The 25,006-nt window shown below is 36.6% G+C and overlaps 2 protein-coding genes, 1 non-coding gene and 1 pseudogene across 3 annotated transcripts; 2 read left to right on the forward strand and 2 right to left on the reverse strand.

Annotated features, from left to right (window-relative positions):
- Positions 1–2,959: 2,959 nt before the first annotated feature.
- On the reverse strand, positions 2,960–4,892 carry LOC107518762 (ankyrin repeat domain-containing protein 26-like). Its single transcript, XM_016160762.2, has 2 exons — positions 4,719–4,892; positions 2,960–3,293 (listed from the first exon to the last, which is right to left on the reverse strand). Exons 1-2 carry the CDS (start codon positions 4,877–4,879, stop codon positions 3,017–3,019), a joined length of 438 nt encoding a protein of 145 aa, XP_016016248.2. The 5' UTR covers positions 4,880–4,892; the 3' UTR covers positions 2,960–3,016.
- A 5,762-nt stretch (positions 4,893–10,654) lies between these two features.
- LOC118608877 lies at positions 10,655–10,773 on the forward strand. Its single transcript, XR_004953217.1, has one exon. It is a non-coding gene; the product is annotated as a 5S ribosomal RNA (ribosomal RNA).
- Positions 10,774–12,683: 1,910 nt separating this feature from the next.
- On the reverse strand, positions 12,684–12,802 carry LOC118609120 (annotated as a pseudogene).
- Positions 12,803–14,248: 1,446 nt separating this feature from the next.
- Positions 14,249–23,846, forward strand: LOC118607694 (ankyrin repeat domain-containing protein 26-like). Its single transcript, XM_036226385.1, is given in 6 exon segments — positions 14,249–14,269; positions 15,514–15,672; positions 16,295–16,470; positions 17,709–17,931; positions 22,506–22,551; positions 23,707–23,846. Coding segments are annotated over 6 exon segments (765 nt in total).
- The last annotated feature ends 1,160 nt before the right edge of the window (positions 23,847–25,006 follow it).

Consider the following 25,006-nt stretch of genomic DNA (forward strand, 5'->3'; position numbering starts at 1 on the left):
ATAATAGGATACCACATCATACAAGATGCTGGTCCAAGAAGGACAGATTGAAATGGGCAAATCAGTTGACAATTACAGATGCCTTCGGGAAATAGTTAATGCTAGCCAATTCAGTGATAAATTATAGAGATTATGGGTTATCTAGAAACATATTTTTCCTCCCTTTTCTCTTCCTCAGGCTGCTTCCCCATTTGCTCTTTATTCCTTTCACCCAAGCCTGTAGAGAGGCAGAAAGGTGAGGTCAAACATGTGTGCTATTCCACAGCAGTTCTAGTGAAAGGGTTTGATAGAAGATAATGCTGAAATATGTACAATAGTATAAATAATGTTTGGAAATTTTCAGATTTTAATTGTCTTTGATACTTCCAGAACTTTTTACTTTAAAAATTGAAAATTAACTATTGTTATCACTAAATATAAATAAGCTTGAGTTTTCCAGATTTTGAAACTGTCTCATCACTATTCAAATGTAAGCTGCTTGTCTTATATTTTTAGGGGATCCAGAGTCCATGCTTAACTTTAGGAAACCGAATGAACGTCGCTGTCACAGAACATTTTCACGCAATAATGGTCTCCCCCACTGCTAGATAACTGCTAAAGCAAATGTACTGATGAGAAATAAATGAGATAGGAAAGCAGTGTGTATTGCCAGAGCTGGAAATGCTGAACCTTTCGAGGCATTCAATCATTCTGACTTTTGTTTCTATTTATCAGAAAGTGAGTAATGAAGAGTGAATCCTGTTAGGTCAATAGATGCTGGTGGGATCCATAGACACTTTTGCATCATACTCTTACTTGATGGCTGTTGTCAAGAAGGCTGTCGTATGAAGCAGAACCACAACCAGAGCAGGATTCCCTCCAGTAGAAGGCAGTCTGCTATGGCTGGATCATCTATTTTATATTACAGATCAATTTTTATTCGTCTTCATTTCTGATGTTGTCTGTGATTTAAAAAAAAACAACAACAAGGCTCAGCAATTTGGGATCACACGGCCATCCGAATCAGCTCGGATGAGCATTTCATATATAAGCTGACACTTCTTAAAGGGAATGGTTCTTATTGTGCTCAATCAAAGATGGAGTTACTGTGTCCTGTGCATTGACTGCTAGGACTTAATGCTCTATGATTCAAGTGTTCATCTCTATCCCATTAAGCCATTCACTTCATGCTAGTTAGAGATCCTTCCAAGGAAACTAAATTTCTGCCTCAGGATTATCTTGTAAAGTAAAATCAGAAGTCTGTGTTCCACTTTCTACTTCATCCACTTTGCAATGTATTTGCTTTCCCCTATGTGATTAAACTCCAACTTCATAATAAACCTACAAGATTGTGATATAATTCTAATATCTCAAATACACAAAGAAAAAATACTCCCAAAATCTTGGGGCCAGGGAGAAAAAACTTCTTGATAGTTCTTAGAGCAAACTCTTAATGTTTAGCTAACTCAACAGCTGGTCCTTTTCCTTTCCCCCTTGCTCCCTTCTACTACATAGCCAGCACTTACTTTTTTCAGCCTCCCTTGAAGCTGGATGTGGTCATATGACACTGCTGGCCAATGAAAAGAATGTACAAGCCTATAAATATACTCGTCGTCAATGAGAAAAAGGGAAAAAGGAAGGAAAGAAGGAAGAAAGGAAGGAAAGAAGCAAGGAAGGAAGCAAAGAAGGAAGGAAGGAAGGAAGGAAGGAAGGAAGGAAGGAAGGAAGGAAGGAAGGAAGGAAATTAAAAAAGCATTCCCTTCACCCTGCATCTCCTTGACACGCACCACCTTGGTCACGCAGGCCAGGAATCCCAAGCTCACAGCTAAGCCCCCACAGCAGACCCCGGAGGCTCAAGCAGCACAGGTGAGAGAGAACACAAACCGCCCTCTAGCACCATCTGCTGGAAAACAAAAGAAAGAGCTCTCTTTATCAACCTGCTGCACTCTGCAAATCAGATGTTCCCCATTAAGAAAAGTGGTCAAAAGCACCATGGAGCAGCGTGAACAAGGTAACATGGTGCCACAGAAAGAAGGTGACAATTCAGAAACAAAAGTCAAAGTCATGGGAGACTGTGGTCTAAGCGATAGAGAATCTAAAACAGCAGTCATGAGGAAACAAACGAGGTACAAGAAACGCAAATGGTTGTTCACCGAGCTTGGAAATAAATTAATGAACAGAAGGAGGACTTTACCAAAGAGTTGAAAATTATAGAAAAGAACCAAACAGAGACTCTGGAGCTGAAGAACTCACTAAAAGCAGATGCAAATGGATATTGCAATCAATAGCAATGAGACACAATGAAAACTAGTTGCTGTCTAAAGACTCCCTGTCATTGTCACCTTAGTCATCAATCATTCAAGTGAAGGCAGAATAGATAAAGGGAATGAACTTCATTTTAAAAATTCAAATATTTGCTTCATTTTACGATTTAGAAAGTACGAACAATTGCTCGGAAAGACTTTTTACAAAAATTTAAAGATGCTAAAAGCAAAATAGCAATTAAGGATGTACTCTCAAGTAAGATGACAAACATTTGAACTTAAAAATAAAAATTACTTTTTAGTGTTCTAAGTTTGCCTAATTCATAAAAAAGGATGAATCTCAGTTTCATTTACATAGTAAACATTCATATACGGTTAAGGATTTGGATGTCAATCATTCACTAATGCTTAGGAGTGAAATAACTGAGGTGCAGCAAAATTTTTAAATTGTTATGAATCATAGCCAAAGTAAAATCAATTAGAAAATGAGCAAAATCACTTCAAAGTATACCACTGTTGTACTAGGAAATATGATTTCATTTTAAAACCATATTTAAAGGCAGCTTTTCAAGACATTGATAGTGTGTCTGATTAGATACATTTACTGAATAAAGTTCATGGTAGGTACCTCTTAGACATGAGAGATCCAGGGAATTCAGAAAGACTGCAAATTTTCTGTCTCCTTTCTTTATGACCACACTTAATTATGACTTTTACTTAGTGTGCATTTGTCAAGGAAACAACTGAAAATTTCACCAAATTAACAACAAGAATTATCTAAGAAATCTGAAACCCAAGGGAAAGAAGATAACATAACCAACCTTGCTCAAGTAAGTCTCCAGGCTATTATTTGAAGTCCGTGGGGTTGAGACAGGAGTCACCAAGTCTGCTCTTGGTGCAAGATTGCTATGGCTTATGAGACCATGATTAAGACTTCCAACGCCTTGTGGCTCCAGGACTGGCCTCATAAGAAGACTGCTGAGTAGAGATTTGTTCTGTTGTTTCTTCACGAGAAGTTTGGTGTTCATTTCTGCCAACCTTTCATCAGTCCTGTGAAGATTGCAAAAAACACATGCTCAGAATTTAATTTTTCCCTGAATGTCATTTAAGTTGCCATCATAGTAAATGGAATTTCCCATTAAACAGCTTTTTAACACTGAAAATGTATCAGACCAGACCTACTATATACAAGCGTAGGTTTATGACTGTTCTAGAGAAGTACATATGTTTCTAGGGGGATTCCTCACTATCAGTTCAAAGTAGGGAGGGGAGGAAAATGGCTCTCAGTGATGGAGACCAGAGGTCCCCAAATCATGGCTGTGAACCAGTGCCAGTGTAGGTCACCGATCTGTTAGGAACCAGGCCACACAGCAGGAGGTGAGCAGCAGGCCAGTGAGCGAAGCTTCATGTGTGTTTGCAGCCGCTCCCCAGTGTTAGCATCATCACCTCAGCTCCACCTCAGATCAGCAGCCGTTAGATTCTCGTTGCAGCATCGGTCTCTGGTGCCACACTGTTTGGGGACCACTGATGTAGACGGCTTACCAGGTGATAGTTGGTGCCTTCGGAAATAGCTGTACTTAGGAGATTCTTGAGGGGGCCATTAGGCATATTTAGTAAACCAGTTTAGAGAATTTTTTTTAAAATCTCTCAAAGATATTTCCAAGCACTTGCTTTCCTCACTCTTGTATCGTACATTCATTACCTTGGAGAAATTAACCTTTTGGCACTAGACACAATTCAGAGCAGCAACCCCTAGGGGGGACCAGGTAGCCTAGCTGGTGATCAAAATGAACCAAAACAGCTCCAGAGACAATTACCTTATGTCACTGTTACCGAAGAACGGGTGGTGGGATCTGCCCTTTCTGTCCTCCGCACACCCCCTCAGGCAGATCACCTCATTATTTTTAGCCAATTTGTCAATTAGAGGGCCCTTCACCCCCATGTTAACCTTTCCATATTAAACACATATGCCTTTAGGTCCTGTAGAAAATCTATAAAGGATAGTTTGTCTCAAAGCACCCTCTAGTGACAGTAACAAAGATCACAATCCAAAAAGTACATTGACCAAGAGCCAGAAAGTGCAGAGCACTTTGCCTTTTGGGTTTAAGTTATTATCTTCCAAAAAGATGGTCAAACTCATTAATATTTCTATGGAGTGAAACTCTGACAGAAAAGTTTCTAAGAATAATATCACTGTCTAAATTAGAAAGCTTCAAAACAGCTTACAGACTAGTAGATCATTTAACTATAAGAGAACATCAAGGGAAAAATACAGTCACATTAAACCTAAAACAAAAGAGAGATGCAAACTGCCCTAGACTAACATTGTAAAGATAAGTTCTTGTACTAAAACCTATTGCCAAAAGTATACTTAACTTTCACTTCCTACTAATCTTATGAACCTGCCTTGATAAAAATTATGCTTTAGAGGCAATAAGCTAAATGTATTTTTTCCGATCCTATGTTTTGACTTACTTGTTTAGTTTAATTGCCAATGACTTCCTACTTTTCAATTCTTGGAGATAGAGTTGCTTATATTTTTCCAGTTCTACTTTATTAGACTCTTCTTGAGAAGTTTTCATTTTGCAGAGTTCAGATTCTAGATCTTTAATTCTGCGTTCCATTTCACTTCTCATTGAAGTATTATTATTCTCTCTTAATTGATCTAAGTTTTCTTGAGCTACTGCTTGTGCCTAAAAGCAAATTAAAAAAATACATTATATCATTATATGATTTTTGTTCCTTTTAAATTTGAGTCAATGATTCAGAGTATAAATTTAAATGTGAAAAAAGTTGAAGTTTAAATATTCATCAACAGTGTCAACTGAATTAAATCTGAATTATGAAAATACAGCTGAATCAGTCTTCGGTAGTTACTCTTCAATGACTCATGCCACTGGACAATTCGAATAACAGAATGTTTTTAAAATTTTAGAAATTGAACAATATAATGATATCCCAAGAGTATAGTGTAATTTTTAAACTACAATTTTTTCTTTTCTTCCTAATAGTATTGTTTTATATCAAGGACTCTTAAACATAAAATAATTCTCTAGAAGAATCATTCTGAAAGATTAATTTTGAGATAATAATGATGAAAACTGAAATATTTAAAGAGAGAAACAAATGCCATCCTCCTTTTAGACATCTACAAAACAAATTGCCATAAAGTTGGAGAAACACGTACTATACATATATAAAAAATGTTATTTGCAGTAAAATAAATTAAAGTACATTAAAGCACAATAAATCACCTGTAAAAATAGATTGACTTCTTTTAATTTTTCAACTATTTCCTGTCTTGCTCTTTCTTCAATCTCCCGTTTATACTTTTCTACCTCACCGTAGTCTACCATATTCATTTCCATATGACTTTTGAGATTTACTAAATCTTGTTTCAACTTTTTTTTTTATTCTCTTGTATTTCACATTTCTTTTGTATTCCTTTCATAGATACTAACTCCTGTCGAAGCAACTGATTTTCTTCATCCAGACGTAGACATTTTAAAGATGAAGTTTCCAGTTTTGCTGTTAGATCGTCAATCTGTGTGAATAAGTTAAGAGAGTTTGGTTATGATAAGAGTAGATGGAGAATAGTTTAACTCAAAATTAGTATCAACTTTTGAAATAAATTCAGTGACGATAAAATGTGATCTGTACTGTAGCAGAGGCAGAAGGTGGAACCTCGAATTAATCAGGATCAAGAACACAAATCGTTTCTTTGCTGTCATCACTTTTGCAATGCAACATCTGCACTTGCTTTTCTGCTAGTGCTTGCATGACTGTTTCGTGTCTTTCCTGCACAAAATTACTGTAAGTCACCTCATGGAGAGTCTCTCACCTCTTTCCCCATCTGAACACTCCATAAATTTTAAAGAAGTTTTAGGGATATTATATTGAGTTCTTTAGGCCTCAGTCAATAAATGCCTTGGAAAATAAGAATCTCATTAATGAATCTTATGGACTCTACTGCCATAAGCCTTTTACTGAACTACAAATATTTTATGCCAAGTTGAATTGCATGGCAAGAAAGAACGATTCCCAGGATTAAGGAGAAATCGCATCTCCCAGTGTGAAAATTTAGTGAGATGATCCCCACATTTTTGGGGGGCGAGGGGAGAAGTCTTAATTCAACAGTGCTATCTTGTAATCCTTTGTTACTTTCCACAAAACAAGAGACCATACTACATAACAAAGACAATATCAACAACAAAACTTGTTGAAATTTCAGTGATAGAGTTGGGAAAAATTATTTTTCTTTAGAGTCAATTATTATTTTATAAGAAAAGGTGAATGGATTTCATTTTTTGAAAACATGTCTGTCTATACTTTCTTTGACACTTCTAAGAAATTCTTTAACACTCCCTTTAAATACTTGCTAACCTTAGTAACTAACTGGTTTATAGTAATAGAATATGGCAGATACACTGTCTGACTTCTATGTTTGTGTTAGAAAATGTGATACAGTCTCCATCTGCCTTTCTTTCTCTCTAGGGACGCTCCCTGAGAATCCAGGCAGCATGTTGTGAACAATAAATCAGCCACAGGCACACAGTCCGTCTTCCTATATTTGTTCTGACTGAGATGGACTCAGCTAATGTCCCGGACAGAAACCAGCTTTAGCTCCCAAACACATCCATGACAAGACTTTAGATGATTCTAGGGTCCCAGCTCCAAGTCATCCCAGCTGATGTCAAGTGGGAAAGAAATGAGCTGGCCTCACTGAGCCTCGACTAACTACAGGTTTGTGAAGAAAATAAATGCTGTTTTGAGCCACTAGGTTTTCAGGTAGTTTTTGAGGAGCCATAAAAACCTGGCACAGATACTGATATTAAAAATGGTGTGTTACCTCTAACAAAAAAACAAACACATCTAGGAATGCCTCTGGACAAGGAAGTAGTTAGAACCTCACAAGATGTAAAGAAGTGTGAGAATGCACACCAAAAAGATCTCTAGAGATGGTTAGTGGAGGTCTGATGGCCCCTGAAGAGCCTGACAGCAAGGGCTTCTAAGCATAGGAAGAACATGACACCAAAACCTGGATGAGTGGGGACCCTGGCTACGAAGCATCTCAAAGTAAAACCAGAGAGAAAGATAAGCTTTAAAACAAACAAACAAACAAACAAACAAACAAACAAACAAACTATGACCTATAAAGAAACCAAGACTTACTGGGTTGAAATATGTGTTTCCCTCATACAGCCTCTCTCACATGTCCAATTGTCAAGTCATGCTGAAATAAAGAAATGGCTTCTGGGCTAAGATCAAATCTAGAATGCTTCCAGGAAGACGTGGTCTAATTATGGAGACAAGACTCTAAAAACCCTCTGTTAAAAACTGGGAAAGGGATAAGGAGGTGCTTCACATTCCTTTCTGCATCTTAAGACTCTACAATTCCAAAAGCACTGTCCTCAACAGCTACAGGAAGCAAGAGGTGAAGAGCTTAACTCAAACCGATCTGTGAGGGTGGCTTTTCTAGTGGAATGAATCCGAATTAAATTCACAAACACCTCAAAATTTGAGAGACCTCTACTAGCAAAAAAACCTGCTTGGACTAAAGGAGACCAAGACAATACAAAATAAAAAGAGGACTGTGAGTTTTAGATGTTCTGCAGGGAGGAAGCAGGCTGAGACAAGAAAACCAAGCACAGGTCATTTCTGATGAAAAGAGCAGAACAGAGTGCTCGGAGGGTACGGCAAAGGGCCATGGCTAGGACTAGGTCCTCATCAAAGCACTGGCAGCCGCACCAGGCTGCATTTCAGAATTGCTACGGACACACGGACACACGTGCCTCCCATTCCCATTTCCAAAGGGGATTCTTTAGACCCTTTAGCAGAATGTTGGGTGTGTGGGTGGCAGATAACTTGACTCTTTGCTTCTCAAGTCTTCATATTAAAAGGAATTGTCCTCAAGGGGCTTTACTCCAGCAACCACACCCAGGTGCCCCAGCCCCACCTACACCTGATTGATTAAGATGGTAAATTCTTAGAATAGAGCCAGACCCTGATGCCACAATAATTGAGACTTTTTAGGGATATTAGGTAGGGATCAGTGTAGTTTTTATGTGGAATTTAAACGATTGTAGCCATTGGGTAGATTAAGCTGGTTTTTAATGTGTCCATATGTTTTATAATATTCATTCGATATGCAAAGTAGAATATGGGTCGTGCTTAGTGACTTGTTCCCAATGAACACAATACAGTGAAAGTGATGCTGTGTCAATTCCGAGGTCAGTTCGGAAGAAGCAACACAGCTTCTGGCTGGCTCTGTATCTCAGGCTGCTTAACTTTGGCATTGAGCCCCCATGTAGTGAGGAACCTTGGGCCAAATGAGAGTCCAGGTGTTCTAGTGTGGATGTTCCGGCTGTCTTCCCCAGACAAAGTTCCAACCAACCGTCAGCATCAACCACCAGACATGATGGTGAGCAACCCTCAAATGATACCAGGCACCAGCGGGAGAGCCACTCAAACTGAAGATATGGGAACAGAGGCAGCTGTCCTGGCCACATTTTACCTAAGTGTCAATTTGTGAACAAAGCAAATGTTGTTTACTTAAGCCAAGAAACTTTGGGGAGTTTGTTAGAAAACAACAAAAAACCTTTTTGGGAGTAAAGAAGAGATAATAAGAAATGTAACTTATATTGTGGAAATTACTGACACACCCTGTTTTATTGAACTTAAGCTATACTGTGCTTCCCAGGTATTGCATTAAATTTTTTTATTTTATTTTATTTTATTTTTTTTGCACACTGAAGCTTTGTGGTAACCGTTAATCCAACAAGTGTCATTGGCACCATTTTTCCAACAGCTTAAAATGATGGTTAGCATTTTTTAGCAATAAAGTATTTTATATTTAAGGTATGTATATTGTTGTTTCAGACACAATGCTATTGCACACTTAATAGACTACAATATAGTGTACATATAACTTGTATATGCACCGGGCAACAAAAACATGTTGTGACTTGCTCTATTGTGATCCGCGCTTTACTGCTTGGTCTGAAACCAAACCCGGAGCATCTTTGAGTTATGCCTGTATTCTCCTTTAAGTTGAAATCTAAGAAATGTTGAGATTAAATTTTTGACAAACAATGCTAATGAGAAAAAATCAGAAAACTAGAGGAAAGACATAAAAAGTTTTTTCTAGGGTTACCTTCAATTACAATTAGGCAGGTATGAAACTTAGAATTTTCAATTTAAGGGATAAGGGAGACTGGCAAGAAGACCTATTATTCACAGTATAGTAGTTGAAAAACTAGACATAGCTTAATGCCCAAATCAGACCTTTTACCTGATTTCAATGACCTGAAATTCTAAAAGAGATAGGCAGCCTTGAATATTTATGAATCAATCTAATAACACTCAATCTTTTTCTTTTCCTTGGTCAAGAAATAGAGAATGTTATGGAATCATTTGTAATCTCAATAGTAAAAATAATATAGTGTCCTTTGGCACTACTTAAATACAATTTCTTCTTTACCTTGCTTCAACCTTGTTTGTATGGGAAGGTAAAAACATCTCAGTTTTATGTTATACTACAATGCTTCTCCATTTCATACCAATTGCTTTTGAAATTTTAAATGTAAATTATTAACGTATCATGATTAAACACAACCCGATTTTTAACAGCTGTGTTTTGAAATTTTTTTCTTTATATCAGTTGCAATATAGACAGTATTAACTATGTATTAAGCTACAAAGTACCACTATGCATCTCTATTTAAGTGAAATAAGAAGATACAGTGAACTATAGTTTCTGAGAATGTAGGATCTATGCCAAGAACAAGACTGGCACCAATGATATACAAAAGAACCAGGTCAAAAGAGGATCTACTTGTGAATTACAAGATGATGGATTAGAGAAAGGAAAACAGAGATTCCACATTTAATCTCCCTCCTAGACAGTGAAATCTATGGAGGAGTCTGTGGATTATGAGTGAAACACAATGAAGTAAATGGCTGATTAACTCAACAAATCCTGTTGCCAACATTTGATGGAAATGGGAGTGAAGTGGGAGGCACTGATTTGAGACTTAAGATTTGAACAAAGGGGAAACAAGAGAAATAAGCTTACTTTGTAAGCCCACTTTGCCATCATATCACTAAGTCAGCAAGGCATAAGCTGGCCACAGACTCTATCAAGAAGCAAAAAATCTCCACAAAAGTGGAGTCATTTCACTACACTGACTTTTTATGATTCCATAAAACTGGGCATACGCAAGATGACTTGGAAAAAGATCTTATAAAAGTTGATCTGATACTGGCAATAAGGACAGACATATCAAAAATTGTTAAATAATATAGTCACTTCGGAAAAAATGTTTGACAGTTTCTCAGAAGGCTAAAGATACAATCCCGTAATTTCATTCAAAAGTATATTCCCAAGAGAATGAAAATATGTTCACACAATGGTCTATGGCCATGCCACCCTGAACAAGCCCGATCCCTTCTGATCTCGGAAGCTAAGCAGGGTAGGGCCTGGTTAGTACTTGGATGGGAGACCACCTAGAAAACCCAGGTGCTGTAGACATAGATAATAATATTAAATTTAAAAAAAAAAATATGTTCACATGAAAGCTTGAACATGATGTTCATAGCAGCATTATTAACAATAGACAAAGTGTAGATATCACCCAAAGGTCCATCAAATGTTGAAAAAAATGTTTTAAATGTGGTCTCTATATAATGAAATATTGCTAAGCAATAATCAGAATGAGGTACTGATGATACATGCCACAAAATAGATGCACCTTGAAAGCATTATGCTAAATAAAAGAGGGCAATCACAAAGGACTCCATATTGTGCGATGCCACAGATTTGAAATGTCCAGAACAGGCATCTCTATAGAGACTGAGAAACCAGTAGTGGTCCCCTGGGGCTAGGAAGAGTGGGGAAGAGAAACTGGCACACGGGGAAGGCAAAAGGGTGCAGGGTAACTCTTAAGGAGATGAAAATGTTCTAAGATTGATGATGATGATGACTGTATAACTCTTTGAATACAGCGAAAGTCACTGAATGGTACACTTTAAAAGAATGAACTGCATGGTTTGTTCGCTGTATCTCAATAGAGCTGATACCAAAACAAAATAAACAAACAAAAAAACAACGTGCTAATGCTTTGGGGTTATGTAAATGTGTGCTTCTTGGCTTTAGATCCCGAGCCAGGGTTTAAGACACAGGAAAGTTAACGGTATGCCTTTTTTACAGAAAAATGACACAGAATAAACAGTCTTTTCACTGATATTGTCCATAAAAGTAAAAGGAAAATCTATATGACACCGCTCAAAGCATTGAGTGATTTCTATTTCTCCAAATTAAGTGATTTTGGGTTCCCAAAACTGATTTAAAATTACCTTCTGTTTTAACATATTAATCTGAATATCCATTTCAATGTGATTGGGTTTTAAATCTCCAGGGAAACGAAGCTCTCCATTTTCATATTCATCTAACTTTCTTCTTGTAAGTTTTAAGAGTTTCTTAAATCTGCAGAAAAGTATAACATGAGTAAGTCAAATTCTTTAAGAGTAAATATTTAATAGTTATTAAACAGATATTATAATTTATCATATAAAATAAACAAATATTTGAAACATGATTTTATGACATATGAAACGCTGTTAAGATGCTAACTACATGGTTCTTATAACGCTATTGTAAACGTTAATACAGCATATTAGCCTATTATTGAATATCAACTCTATGCCATAGATCAGTATCCCAGGTGAAGAAGAAAAGCATAATTGTATCTGAAAGTTTTAAAAACCACAAAAATACATTTTGTTACCTACTGAGGGCAGTCTATAAGAAGAAAAGAAAGTACCAACAAGAGATCATTCAAAATAGAGAAGCGGGAAAGAAAACTCTAAAGTCTGAGCAAATGGCAAAAGGAAAGGTCAGCTCTTTGGGAGAAAGGAAATCAGAGAGAGAGAGATGATGTATAATAAATAGTCTCTTCGAGACTTTGTACCAAAAGATCTTTGCTACTACAATGTTAAAGAAATGAAGGGGATACAAAACAACCTAGAGAAAGACAGTTAAATGAGAGGAAACACACTGATAAGAATCAGAAAACAAACTTATTTTTTCAGCAGTTAAACAAACAGAGAGCCATGTAGGGGCTTCCCAGACATTAGGAAGAGTTCATTATTTTTTTATTTGCATGTTAAAACCATGAGACTCATCTTATTCTTCTTTGAGAACTCATCTATATGTTTGTATGTAAAATACATTTTATAACTGAAAAAAGCAGAAAGAAACCATGGGCCAAATCAAGATAATTTTTATCTTGTTAAACCGTGACACAGATAAATTTTTATTTTTTATTTTTCATTTTTTATTTTTAGGCGAGACAACCCTCGGTTAACCTCACAGATTGCAAAGACCTTGTCAGTTTACAATCCCTTATTTGTTTGTTTGTTTGTTTGTTTCTTTGTTTGTTATGCCTACAGCACCTGGTCTTCCCAGGTGGTCTCCCATCCAACTACTAACCAGGCCCGACCCTGCACAGCTTCCAAGATCAGACGGCATCGGGCTTGCTCAGGGTAGCATGGCCATAGACCAGACAGGATTTTAGACATTACATGTTTTGAATATTGAAGAGAAGAAAACTATGAAAGAAGGAAAGATTGCCAAAGAGAGCAAAGATGTCTCACAGAAATAAAAATTCAAGGGAGACACTGTAAAGTGCCATTACAATATATGCAAAGGGCACTGCGTCATTGTTTTAGGAATTATAAGAGTAGGTATACTATTTCAGCATTCAAAAAGGCTTATGCTGTCTCTAAAGAAATTTTTAAATAAAATAATTTAATTATAAGAATAACAGATATATTATACACGTGTAATTAGGTTTTAACAAAGTAAAATTGTAGTTGAATCTTTATTAATGGTTGAATTAATCTGAAATATGAAACTCTTACCCAGTAATTTCTTTTTCTAATTCACCATTTTTCTTCTTTTCTTGATCCAAACTACATTCCAGAGACCGTTTTAACTCGATATAGTTCTTTAGTTGTTCCTTTGCATACTCAGACTGGGAAAATCATTTTTAAAGACAATTATTTTTAAAGATCTAGAGATACAGTCTTCTTTCTTTAAATTATTATTCCTTATGAGTTCATGAGTAATATGTTTAGACAGCTTAATAAAATGTAGTTTGTAAACCTGATGCCAGTCAGGACAGATTTCAAAAACAATGACTTTTCTTAAAACGGCTTACACTGATTTTGCATTGCCATCATTTTTTTTCTGAAATTTACATCACCGATTTTTTTTTAAAACACAGGTTTTTACATGTAAAATACTATGCGATACAGAACTTTTTAAAAGAGTAGCTGTATTTACAAATAGTTTCTAAAGATTCCCCAGAAACATTTTTATCACTAGTTCAACATTCCAGGCTTTATTAAATTCTATTTGACTAAGATAATCTCTGAAAAATTCCCATGAAGTTCCCATTACATTCTTCCCAATCCAGATTCCCCACCTCGATCAACATTGAGTGGATCAAATACCTTAACCCAGGTAGGGTTTGGCCTGCAGATTCATGAGATGACAACCTTCTAGAGATAGTAGAGCTCGAAGGTGACCGAATTGGTTGAAAGCTGTCTCTTGTTAAATTTTCGATTCACATGGTAGACCTTACGGTAGCTAACAATTCTAACTCATTTCTATAGGAATCTACAGAAAATCTCTTATTATTTTTGTATAAACTCAAACATTTTGGGGGATGCTTACAAATGTTTAAATTTTGATACCTTACTAGGTTCCTGTATGAAACTGTAAAGTGACAACTCCTGATACTTGCAGGCACAGAAGACTCCTTATCAACATATTTCCATGTTACTTGTATGAAAGTATGCTAACACAATGTGACTATTTTATACCAAATCTAGGAAAAAAATTTTTCCAATATTTCTTCGGCCACAAGAAGGGCCATCCACACAATCTTGCATTTCCCCTGGTAGGTATATCTGTATAATGAAATTGCATGGACCCAGCTACAATGACAGAGGGAAGCCAGTTGGTAGGTGCATCTACCTCACTGCTCCAACATAGGGCTCACGATGCACCCTTCTGATCTTAAATCATAGGTCGCCCCTCCCACAGAGGAGGGCAGGAGTGACAGGGGAGGCCTGTACTGCTTAGTAGTTACACGGTTTTCTCTATATATCAGTAAACTGGAGTTCTGGAGTTTACATCAATCAAAACGAGGACGTATCGTGTGTCTTGGGCTGACTCATTCTTCACAGTATGGTGGCTGGGTTCTAAGGCTGAGCTTCCCTAGCGAGAGAAAGGCCGATGGAGGCTGTATCACATTTTCCAAGCCAGACATTGAAGTCATACAGTAATTCTGCCATAATTCTAGTCTCTAGAAACAAGTTACATACTCAGGCCAGCACATATTTGAGGAGAGGGAAATTCATGGAGAAGAAATAAAGAATTTGTAGACATATTTTTAAAATACCACATTCATGCTCCTTGTTTTCTCAAATAATCATTGTATCTAAAGGAAAGTAGTTCTTCTCAACTCATATCATGTGGAATACCCACAAGATTTTTGTTGTTGTTGTTGGTTTTGTTCTTTAGAATGTCCTCTTATTGTGTAGAATGTAATAAAGGATTATGACTTACCGCGATTAAAGTTAGTCAGTTTTGTGTTTAACAATTTGCAGGAATCTTCTCACTAAACTTTTGTAATGGGAGGTGTAATTTCTCCTTACCTCAGGGAAGGATTTCTTTGTGGAATGCAATTCAAATTACATTAAAACACTTGTAGTTTGGTAAAGGGATTATGGCAGTAGAAGCCATATTTATGAGATTCATTAGTTACAACCTCAGTTTCAAAGTCCTATTTGAGAGACATTTATCAACTGAAGCCTAAATAACTCTATATGAGATCCGTAAAAATTTTTAAAAATATTATGGAGAGTTAAGATGGGGGAAGAAGTTAGAGACTTTCTACTAGGAGGTAACTTATCATTTCATGGAGGAAAGACATAAAATAGTCAAACAAGAAAGTGTATAGAATCAAATGCAGATGTTTGTGGCAAAGACAATGACAGCAGAGAATGCCTTTTTGCAACTCCTGGTGGTTTTAACTGTGTTCTTGATTCTGGGGGATTCGAGCTTCCCCATTCTAAGACTCCACCACAGTGCACGTAACATTTTATTGCAACTAGATTTATTTTAGAAGTCAATACTGGTTTTGAGTTAGGCTCTTCTCGGTCAACTTCCTTCTTCACCAAATTCTATTCTCTTTTCATGCAGATTACTGATTCTATGGCAAAACTGGAAACTGTATCTTCCGAATGTCTACCTCTGGAAGAAAAAAATCAGTTTCTTCGACAGCAGTTATTGTCTTTGAAAGGAATACAAACAAAATGTGATGAACTGAAGAATGAAAATAAAAATGTGGAAGGAAAATTAGTAATTCTCCAAAATCACATACAAATGAATATGGTAGAATACAGTGAAATCGAGCAGTATAAACATGAGCCTGAAGAGAGAGAGTCAGACAGGAAATAGCCAAAAAATTCAAAGAAGTAGACCTATTTTTACAGGTTAATGTATTGATCTTTAATAGTCTTTAATTCATTTCACAGCAAATGACATTCCGGATACATACACTGTATGAGTTTTATCTACTCTCTTTAGTAGTCATTTGTTGTGTACATTTTGGGAAGGAAAATTGCAGCTACTTCTCTTTTTAAATATTTCAGTTTTCATTGTAGTACACTAAATGGTTCCCTGAGAATGATTCTTCCTAGAGAATTATTTCATTTTTAAGACTTAGCTATGTAAAACAAAACTATTAGGAAGAAAGGAACATTTGTGATTTAAAAATTGTACCATCCTCTCAGATTATTATGTTGTATTGTCAAATTTTTAAATTTTTAAAATTTGATAGTTTCTCATGGTATCATTGACTCATAACTGAAGAAAACAAACATAGTGTAATTATTCAGATTATAATTATCTCAAAAATGTATCTTTTTTATGTGCTTTAGACACAAGCAACATCTCATGAAACTTACTGCATTTATGAGAGAATGATAATGCTTCAATAAGAAGTCACATAGAACTCAGAATTGAAGATCTGGACCCTGAACTCTCCAAAGTGAAAGCTTCTCAAGTAGATTCTAATAAAACAGACTTGGGAAAAGATAAGCAACTCTACCTAGAGGAATTACAAGTTAGAGCTTCATTGACACAGAAACTAGACAAGTAAGCCAAAAACGGGGCAATCGGTGAAAATTGATTTAGCTCATGAATTTACCTCTAAAGATAAATATTAACATAATTTTTATCAAGTCAGGTTCATGGCATTAGTAGGAAGTGAAAACTAACAAAACAGTATAATTTTGCCAAATGATGTCAGGAAATGAACTTTCCTTGACAATGGTAGTCCAGAACAATTTGCATCTCTCCTTCACTTTTGGTTTGTCATGACCGTATTTTTTCTCACTTAATATTTTCATGTAGTTAACTTGACCTACTAATGTTTAAGCTAAGTGGTTTTAAAGCTTTATAATCTAGTTGGTAATATTATTATAAAATTTTCTGTCAGTATTCTGCTAAACAGAAGTATTAGTGAGTTAAACTATATTTTTGACGATAACTCAAACTCAAAGGGTTAAAAGTGCTCTGCACTTTCTGACCCTTGACACGTGCACTTTTTGGATTGTGATCTTTGTTACTATCACTAGGGGACGCCTTGGACAACTGATCTTTTTTTTCAGTTTTTCTAAAGTACATAAACGTATTCATGTTAATTTGGGAAAGGTTAAGATGAGGGTGAAGAGCCCTATAATTGACAAAGTGGCCAAAGAATAACAAGGTTGCCTGCCTAAGGGGGTGTGTGCAGAACAGAACTGTCAGATCTCACTTGCAATGCTCTGGTAACAATATTATGGACAAATTGCCTCTGGAGCTGTTTTGGTTCATTTCGATCACCAGCTAGGCTATCTGGTCTCCCCAAGAGGTTGCTGCTCAAAATTAGGTCCAGTGCCAAAATGTTAATTACTTCAAGGTAACGAGTGCATGGTACAAGGTTGGGGAAAGCACCAAGTCTGTTTGGAAACATCTTTGAGAGTTGTTTTTTTTTTTTTTTTTTTTTTAATTCTAAACTGGTTTACTAAATATGCCTAATGGCGCCCTCAAGAGTGTCTTAAGTAGAGCCATTCCTGAAGGCACCAAGTATCACCTGATAAGCCGTCCTCATCACTGAGAACTGTTTCTCTTCCCTTCTTACTTTGAATTGATTGTTAGTTAGGAATCCCCCCTAGAAACATTTGTATTTCTTTAGAACACTTGTAAACCTACAATGGCATATAGTAGGTCTGCTCCTACATATTTTCACTGATAAAATGCTGTTTAATGGGGGGATTATGGCAAGTTCAAAAATGCAAGTCATGTAGGGAAAAATGAAACACCAAGCATGTGCTTTTTGACCATCTTCACAGGGCTAATGAAAGGCTAGCAGAGATGAGCATCAAACTTCATGTGATGGGACAGCAGTACAAATCTTTACTCAGCACTCTTAATACGAGGCTGGTCCGGGAGCCACCTTGTCCTGCAACTCAGAATTTCATGCTCAATAGAAATCCTGCTCAGAGAGAAAACTTGGAAATTTCAGCTTCAATCCCATGGACTTCAAATAATAGCATGGAGACTTACTTGTTCAAGGTTAGTTATTATCTTTTTTTCCCCTTGGGTTTCAATTTTCTGTTATAATTCTTGTTTCTAATTTGTTGAAATTTTGAGCCGTTTCATTGACTAGTGCACAGCAAGTAAAAGTCATAATTATATGTGCTAACATAGAAATAAGACAAAATTTTCAATTCTTTCCATAAATTGAATAAAATCCCAAATTCTCTCATGTTCAAGAGATGCTACTGCTCATTCACATTATTGAATAACTGTAACTAAACTGACACCTTTTAAATTTTTTTGAAAAGCCACCTTCAATTTTGATATCAAATATCATTGTCCAGTAATCAGTTGTATACTTTGTGATGCTTTGGCTTACTTTCTGTCTGATTTTAGTTCATGATAGTTTATAATAATTTTAAAGGTTTGCTAAATACCAGTTTTTTCACCCTTAAGCATCAGTGAATGATAGGCATTTATACACTTGACCATGTATGAATGTTTCGTATTTAAATGAATCTGAGATCAATACGTTTTAAGAGCTAGATGGCCTCATAACACTAAAAAGATTAATTTCTCAGACTTCAAGGTAAAAAAGGTAAGGACAGACAGGAATGGACACTTCATAATGATAAAGGAGACGATATATCAAGAAGACATAACATTTATCAATACAATACAGATGCTCTCAATCAGGAGCACCAGAATATATAAAGCAACTACTAAGAGAGCTAAAGGGAGAAACTCACTAGAGCCCAGGTATCATTTGGGGAACCTAAATACCCTGTCACCTACTGATTGATCAAACAGAAAATCAATAAGAAAACATCAACCTTAAATGACACATGAGACCAATTAAAGGGCACTTCGGTTGTTTCCATATCTTGGCCACCATGACTAATGCTTCTGTGAACATTGGGGTGCACATTTTGGGGTAAATACTCAGAACCTCCATACTGTTTTCTGTAGTGACTGTACCAATGACATTCCTAGCAGCAGTGTATGAGGTTTCCTATTTCTCCACAACCTCTCCAACACTGTTGTAACTTGTCTGGATGATAATAGCCATTGTAATAGAAGGTGTGCAGTGATATGTTATTGTGGTTTCAATCTGTGTTTTCCTACTAGCTAGAGAAGTTGAGCAATAAGGGGCCAATATCCAAAATACACAAAGAAATCATACAACTCAACAACAACAAACAATCCAATTAAAAAATAGGCAGAGGACCTAGAGAGACGTTTCTCTCAAGAAGACATACAAATGGCCAACAGATAAAGAGATGATGCTTAACTTTCCTAGCTATTAGGGAAATGAACACTTTTCTTACTTAGGTAGCTTGATTGGAGCAATTCAGCAGTTTGATAATTGGAGGTCTTTTTTACTACCCGCCCCCCAGTAGATGGTGCTATAGCGCAGTTTGTGTTTTGTCTCGCCTGCCTGTGCTCCTTGAACCTCCTGGGTCCAGGTTCGGGGCTTATCTGTGGGCTTATGATTCCTGGCCAGGGTGACAGGTGTTGCCACTGTATCCAGGTCCCTGGTATCTCGGGGCACCACCACCACCAGCACCACCATCACCATCATTACCACCACCACCACCATCATCATCACCACCATGGGTAGTGGGGTGGGGGATGTGGCCAGTGCAGGGTTGCTGGTAAGTGAGCACCACCTCATGCCTCACCTGGACCTGCTACCTGGTTCCCTAAGGCCACTGGCCGATCTGCGCTCTGATCTGGAGGCTGGAGGCCTGTCAGCTGCTGCTACTGGTCTCTCTAATGGTGAGAGCACTACTGCAACTGGGGAGGAATCTGGACTCTTAGGAAAGCGGGTGGATGCCGCAGCTGCCTCTCTCACCCACCACCCTTCCAGCACTCCTGACTGGGTTGGAACCGCAGCCTTGCCCGCCCGGAACTGCAGTTATGAGCCTGTCCCTGTCCTTCCCCACGGCCCGCCTCCCCTACACATTCCAGGAAGCCCAACTTCCCAGTACTGATCTGTGGATCTTTTAGGCATCCTAGTGTGCTGAGCAGAGGGACCTTTGCTGAGCTATGGGTGTCTGACTAGTTGTAGATTTAAGGGGTGGTGCAAAGGTGTTGTCCCACTTGCCATGGTGCTGATGTCAGTCCCTAAAATATCCGTTTTGATCAATGCCCATTGGTTTATGATTTTGATGGTGTTTCTATGGTCATTTCATTGCAGAGATAAATCACATAGACTTGTGCAAAATGAGGCTTCAACTTTGTTTCTTCATTCGGCTTCAGTATAATAAATGATAAGAGAGCAAAGTAAAGATTTTGAGATGAGCTTTCGGCGAACAAGGCCTAAGTGCTTTGAAGGGGTGCAACTGGACGACTGGGTACCAAAGAAGATGAATGTCAACACTTCTATGACCTGTTAAGCATGATGCACATTTAAAATGTTCTCATTAGTTCACAGCAGAATATTTAGGTAACGTATCATTTTGCAAGGTGAAGATGAAAGAGTATGTACATGCAGAAGCCATGCAAGAGAAGGTTTTTGTGGAAGTTTTCCCTTCGGTTAATTTGTTTGGTGGGAAAGAGGTGTTTATGATTTAGTCTTCCTAGATAAATCGAAAAATACCTTATTTTAACTTCACGTTGTAGTTCCGAGGGATGCGTAGTTCCCTTGTGGGGCATTGTTTGCCGAGTTGTGCCAGGCTGAATCAGAGAGAAAAGAGCAGTGCTCCGTCCAGATGCAGAGACAGGTCCTCAGCATCACTACAGAACGTCTGGAAAGTCCTCTTACACAGTGATGATGGTGTGAGCTTGGACAGAAAAATATGGTAGTTGGTAAAGAGAAATCCGTTTTGTGTTTTAAAGTTTGCTATAGATACCCCACGACGTAGATGGTTCATTAGTTGACTGCTTTTGGAAAACCAAGTTTTATTTTGAGGAAAAGAAGAGCTCTTTTAAGAAAGAATTTTCTACATTTCAGCCTGCTTGGTTGAACTAAAGATTTTCTCCTTCAAGTTCCCTGTCTTATGGTTTAAAAAATGGGCGCTTTCTAAATTCAGCACAGTTCCTGCTCTGAATTGATTAACAATATTAAATTTTGATCCTTTATTTTGATTCTGACTTTAAAGTTTGTAATTTAGTTAGAAAGTTACTTTTTGCCTTATGACTAAACATTATTCAGCTATATGTCCAAGTTTTCCATATTCGTTTTCTCTGAGTTCTACTTAAAAATGGATGTATTTTTCCTGAATAGGAAGGAGAAGCTGGATTAGAACTCTAGGTTCAGTAAGAAGACAAAGAACATTCCTGGCCTGCCTCTAAGTGTTTTTGTGACCTTATGCAATCTATGATCTCTCTGAACCTTTGTTGCCCCTTATGAAAAATTAAGGACTGACTAAATCAATGACTTTCATAGCCAAATATTTTCAAATACTCGAATCGTTCTTTAAGAAAAAGTTGCATGAAACTGTACTATCTAAAACAAGGACAAACGGAGCTGCCCATCTACAGGAGGGATGAAGACTCGAGCTGTGCAAGCTTTACATAAGCCCGTCTCTCATGCGAGCATCAGAAACGTGATATGGAAAACAGTCTCTGAAAATGTTGGGAAACACGTCAGTCGACAAATTTGTCTTCACATCTCATATTGTAAAGGCGTTGGATATCACATTTTCATTATCACCACAGTGTTTATCATGTTCAGTATATGATTTTAAACCATGTTTTGGACATTTAGTGAGAGAGTACCTTTTATAAGAAACGTTTAAAGAAGACCGCTGTAGATGGAGCTACTTGTAATACAGTTTGGTTCACATTACATAACTAAGTAGACTATAAGTACAATTAGCTGAATGTTTCAAAAATGGCCCTAATAGCTAGAAAGGAAACCAAGTTACAATGCAAGGATTATGCATGGTTTTCGTTGTTACTAATTCTTGAAAGTCAGGAATCAGAGAGTAAGTTTGAAAACTTGCTCTGGCTCATATTTCTCCTTCATTCAGGCAGATTTTATGAAATCTTCGTGTCCATATGAATAAAGAAATGTTTCATTCATAATATAGTCAGCAAAATCTTTTAATTTTTGTTGCCAGTAGAATTTTCACATAACAATGCAGTACCGCTTTCATCATTTTATGTATTTAAGTTTCTGTGCTGAAAAATTAATAGCCTAGAACAGACTTTAAGATTTTAATTTTCTAAACATGCAAGAATGGAAAGCTCGTTTTAAGGAAAAATCTATTAAGGGAATGAAAAACTGATTAAACTTTTATAAAGGGCAGTTTTTCTAAAAATTGCAAAATTACACGTTCGGTGTAAAACACGACTTGTTTAAGTCTTCGTACCTTTCAGATCAAACATCACCCTTCTGAAATTATGTTTATTCAATATCAGATGCACTTTTTATCAGATTAATCTAAATAGTCATGTATATTATATATATTCAATATCTAAAATTATAATTCATAGAAATTTATTTTATGCATGTGATTATCTTTGTATTTATGCAATGTACAAGTTAGGCCTAGTCTCTAAAAGTATTATTGAAAAGCCACATTTCATACACTGTCTATCATTCTTATAATACTGTCTCTTGTTTAACTTTAATACTATAAATAATATTTGATATATTTCAGATACAGCAGGAGTTGGAAAAACATATACTTAGAGAAGTAAAATTAGGTATGTTTCCAAATTTTATTAGCTCAATTTAGATAGCATTGATTTGTGAGATAAACTGTAAATAGTAAATGACATCCCTATAACATTTGGATAATAGATACTGCGTTGAATATTTTCTTGTACATACCGAATGAAAACTTGAAAGCATCAGCATTCACGATAAAGTATATATTCACTCCTCACTTATTCATCACATTCCACAGCTTGTTAAAAATCTCAGAGGTCCAGATATTTCCCTTTATTTCCAGCTCGCCCCTTCCTTTCCTCTGCCATCCCTGTGGAACTGTCAGCCTGCACACTGAAACTACTGTCAGAAACTGGGCTTCATCAACTCCTCGTGTTCTTGCTAGTGACATAAGATCCATTACCCAGGCCCATCTAGTAATGCTTAGCCAAGCCATTACAGTAACTACAGCTGTCACCTGCTGGGTGACATTTCCATCTCCAGCATTGACTTTGTCCTTTCTCTACCTTTTGCCCTGAGGAGAGAAACTCCCTAATTCTTTTGTGGGAATAAAAACACCCAGATCAATTTAGTTGTTGCCTAATAATTTAGCCTTCTCTCTTGCTCCTTACCCGATTCTGCCCCTTTGCTCTAGAGTCTAGCCAAACTAGACTACTTCTAATTCCACAAATGTTTTCCCTCATCTCTTGTCTTTGCATCTTTCCTTCCCTTTATCTGGCATAATTATTTCTTGTCATTCAGATGTCATCTTAAATATTACCGCCACCAAAAAGCGTACGATATTGACACAAAACTTGGTTGTCTCATCTGTGTTTCAGTACTGTCCTATTTTATATTTGTCATGGTATATATGACTCTAAATGGAAATTACTTGTTTATCTGTTTTTATTTTTTTCATATATACAATATAATCATTCAGAAGTGGACTGTGTCATCTTCCTTTTGCTACTCTAGTGTTTGCCATACTAACTTAGCACATGTTTGTTGGATAAATGAATGAAGATGGAGAAAACCCCAAACTGACATTTAGCCAGGATTGAAAATAATTCAGCGAGCAACCTTGGGCAAATTATATTTTAGTAACGTCATATTGTGTATTGTAGTCACATATAAACTTTTCCATTTTTCTTAACACATACACTTAGTTATATATTAGATGAAGAATATAATAATTATTTTTTTCTTTCCAGCTGAGGCTGAACTTGAATCTGAATCCTGTAGATTGTCTTCTCTTCTATGATCTAGTGATGACTTAAGTCTGTGTCAAGATTTAGTTTTGAAAACGTCACACAAATATGTACAGATTTTGAAGAAAAATTATACGATCTGAAACATAAAGAGTAAAAAATTATTTACTGGTCTGTTTGCATATTGTTTAATTGTTTCCCATTAACCCCATGCCGAAATCTTTATTAAAGGAAACTGTATCATATGTGGATAATGCAACCATATATGGTATTTTAATCATGTTTTTTAGCATCTAGCTAACTCCATCCAGCAGATTTTGTGAATGAAAATGAGCACTATTCAGTTTTACATGCTCAAACTACCAAATATCAGCTGTTTAAACAACACCTCACAACCAAGTTGTCATGAATACTTTAGGTGTATACATTGACAGCTTTTTTGTATTTTCCAATTTTTATCACCATATGTGAAACGAAGGATTTAGACAGACAGCATTTTGATCTCTGCGGCAATAGCTACTATCAATGTTTGGATGTATTATAATGGCCATAGTGTCATGAAATGTATTATATGTAATTTTAAACACTGATTCATAGATCCATCCTCATGGAAAATAAGATTTGCCTGAGGCTTCTCACCTTTTCTATATATTGATTAATTTTTGCTTTATTTTTTGGGAACAATCTTAAAATGAGAGAAAAGTTCCACTTTGAAGACAACTTTTTTTCCCAGAACCACTTGAGAGTAAATTGCTGACATTACGCCATCATCCCTAAATGTTTTATTTCCTACGTGTCAGTACCCTTCCCTTAACTACCATACCACCTTCACAGTCAGAAAATTAACACTAACACATTTTATCATTTAATCGTCACATTTCTTTCAAGTCTTTCCCTTGGCTACAGTATCTTTCACAGCAAAAGACCCTGCTCAAGTCCATGAATTGCATGTAGTTGTCATGTCTCTTTGTCTCCTTCAGTCTGGGACAGTTCCTCAGTCTTTCCTGACCTTGAAGTTTTTGAAGAGTAAATTCCAGTCATGTAGAATGTCCTTCAAAGTGGGTTTTTCTGACATTTCCTTATAAGATACAGATTAAATGTTTTTAGCAAGAGTATCACAGAAGTGGTCCTGTGTTGTGACCAACAATTTTGATAGGTCTCATTATTGGTAGTGTTCTTTTTTCTTTTTTTAACATTAAAACATTTTTTAAGTACTGATGGAGTACAACATTACATCAGTTTCAGGTGTACCCAGTAGTGGTGATGTTAACCTTGACCTCTGAAGGGAGCTTCTGCTGGGTTT

Source organism: Rousettus aegyptiacus, unplaced genomic scaffold, assembly GCF_014176215.1.
Source record: "Rousettus aegyptiacus isolate mRouAeg1 unplaced genomic scaffold, mRouAeg1.p scaffold_m13_p_10, whole genome shotgun sequence".
Classification (NCBI taxonomy): Eukaryota; Metazoa; Chordata; class Mammalia; order Chiroptera; family Pteropodidae; genus Rousettus; species Rousettus aegyptiacus.

Coding starts and splice junctions, on each gene's coding strand:
- LOC107518762 (XM_016160762.2), bottom strand. CDS start 4,879: ATGAGAAGTGAAATGGAACGCAGAATTAAAGATCTAGAATCTGAACTC. Junction 3,294..4,718: donor TTGGCAATTAAACTAAACAA/GTAAGTCAAAAC, acceptor CAATCTTCACAG/GACTGATGAAAGGTTGGCAG.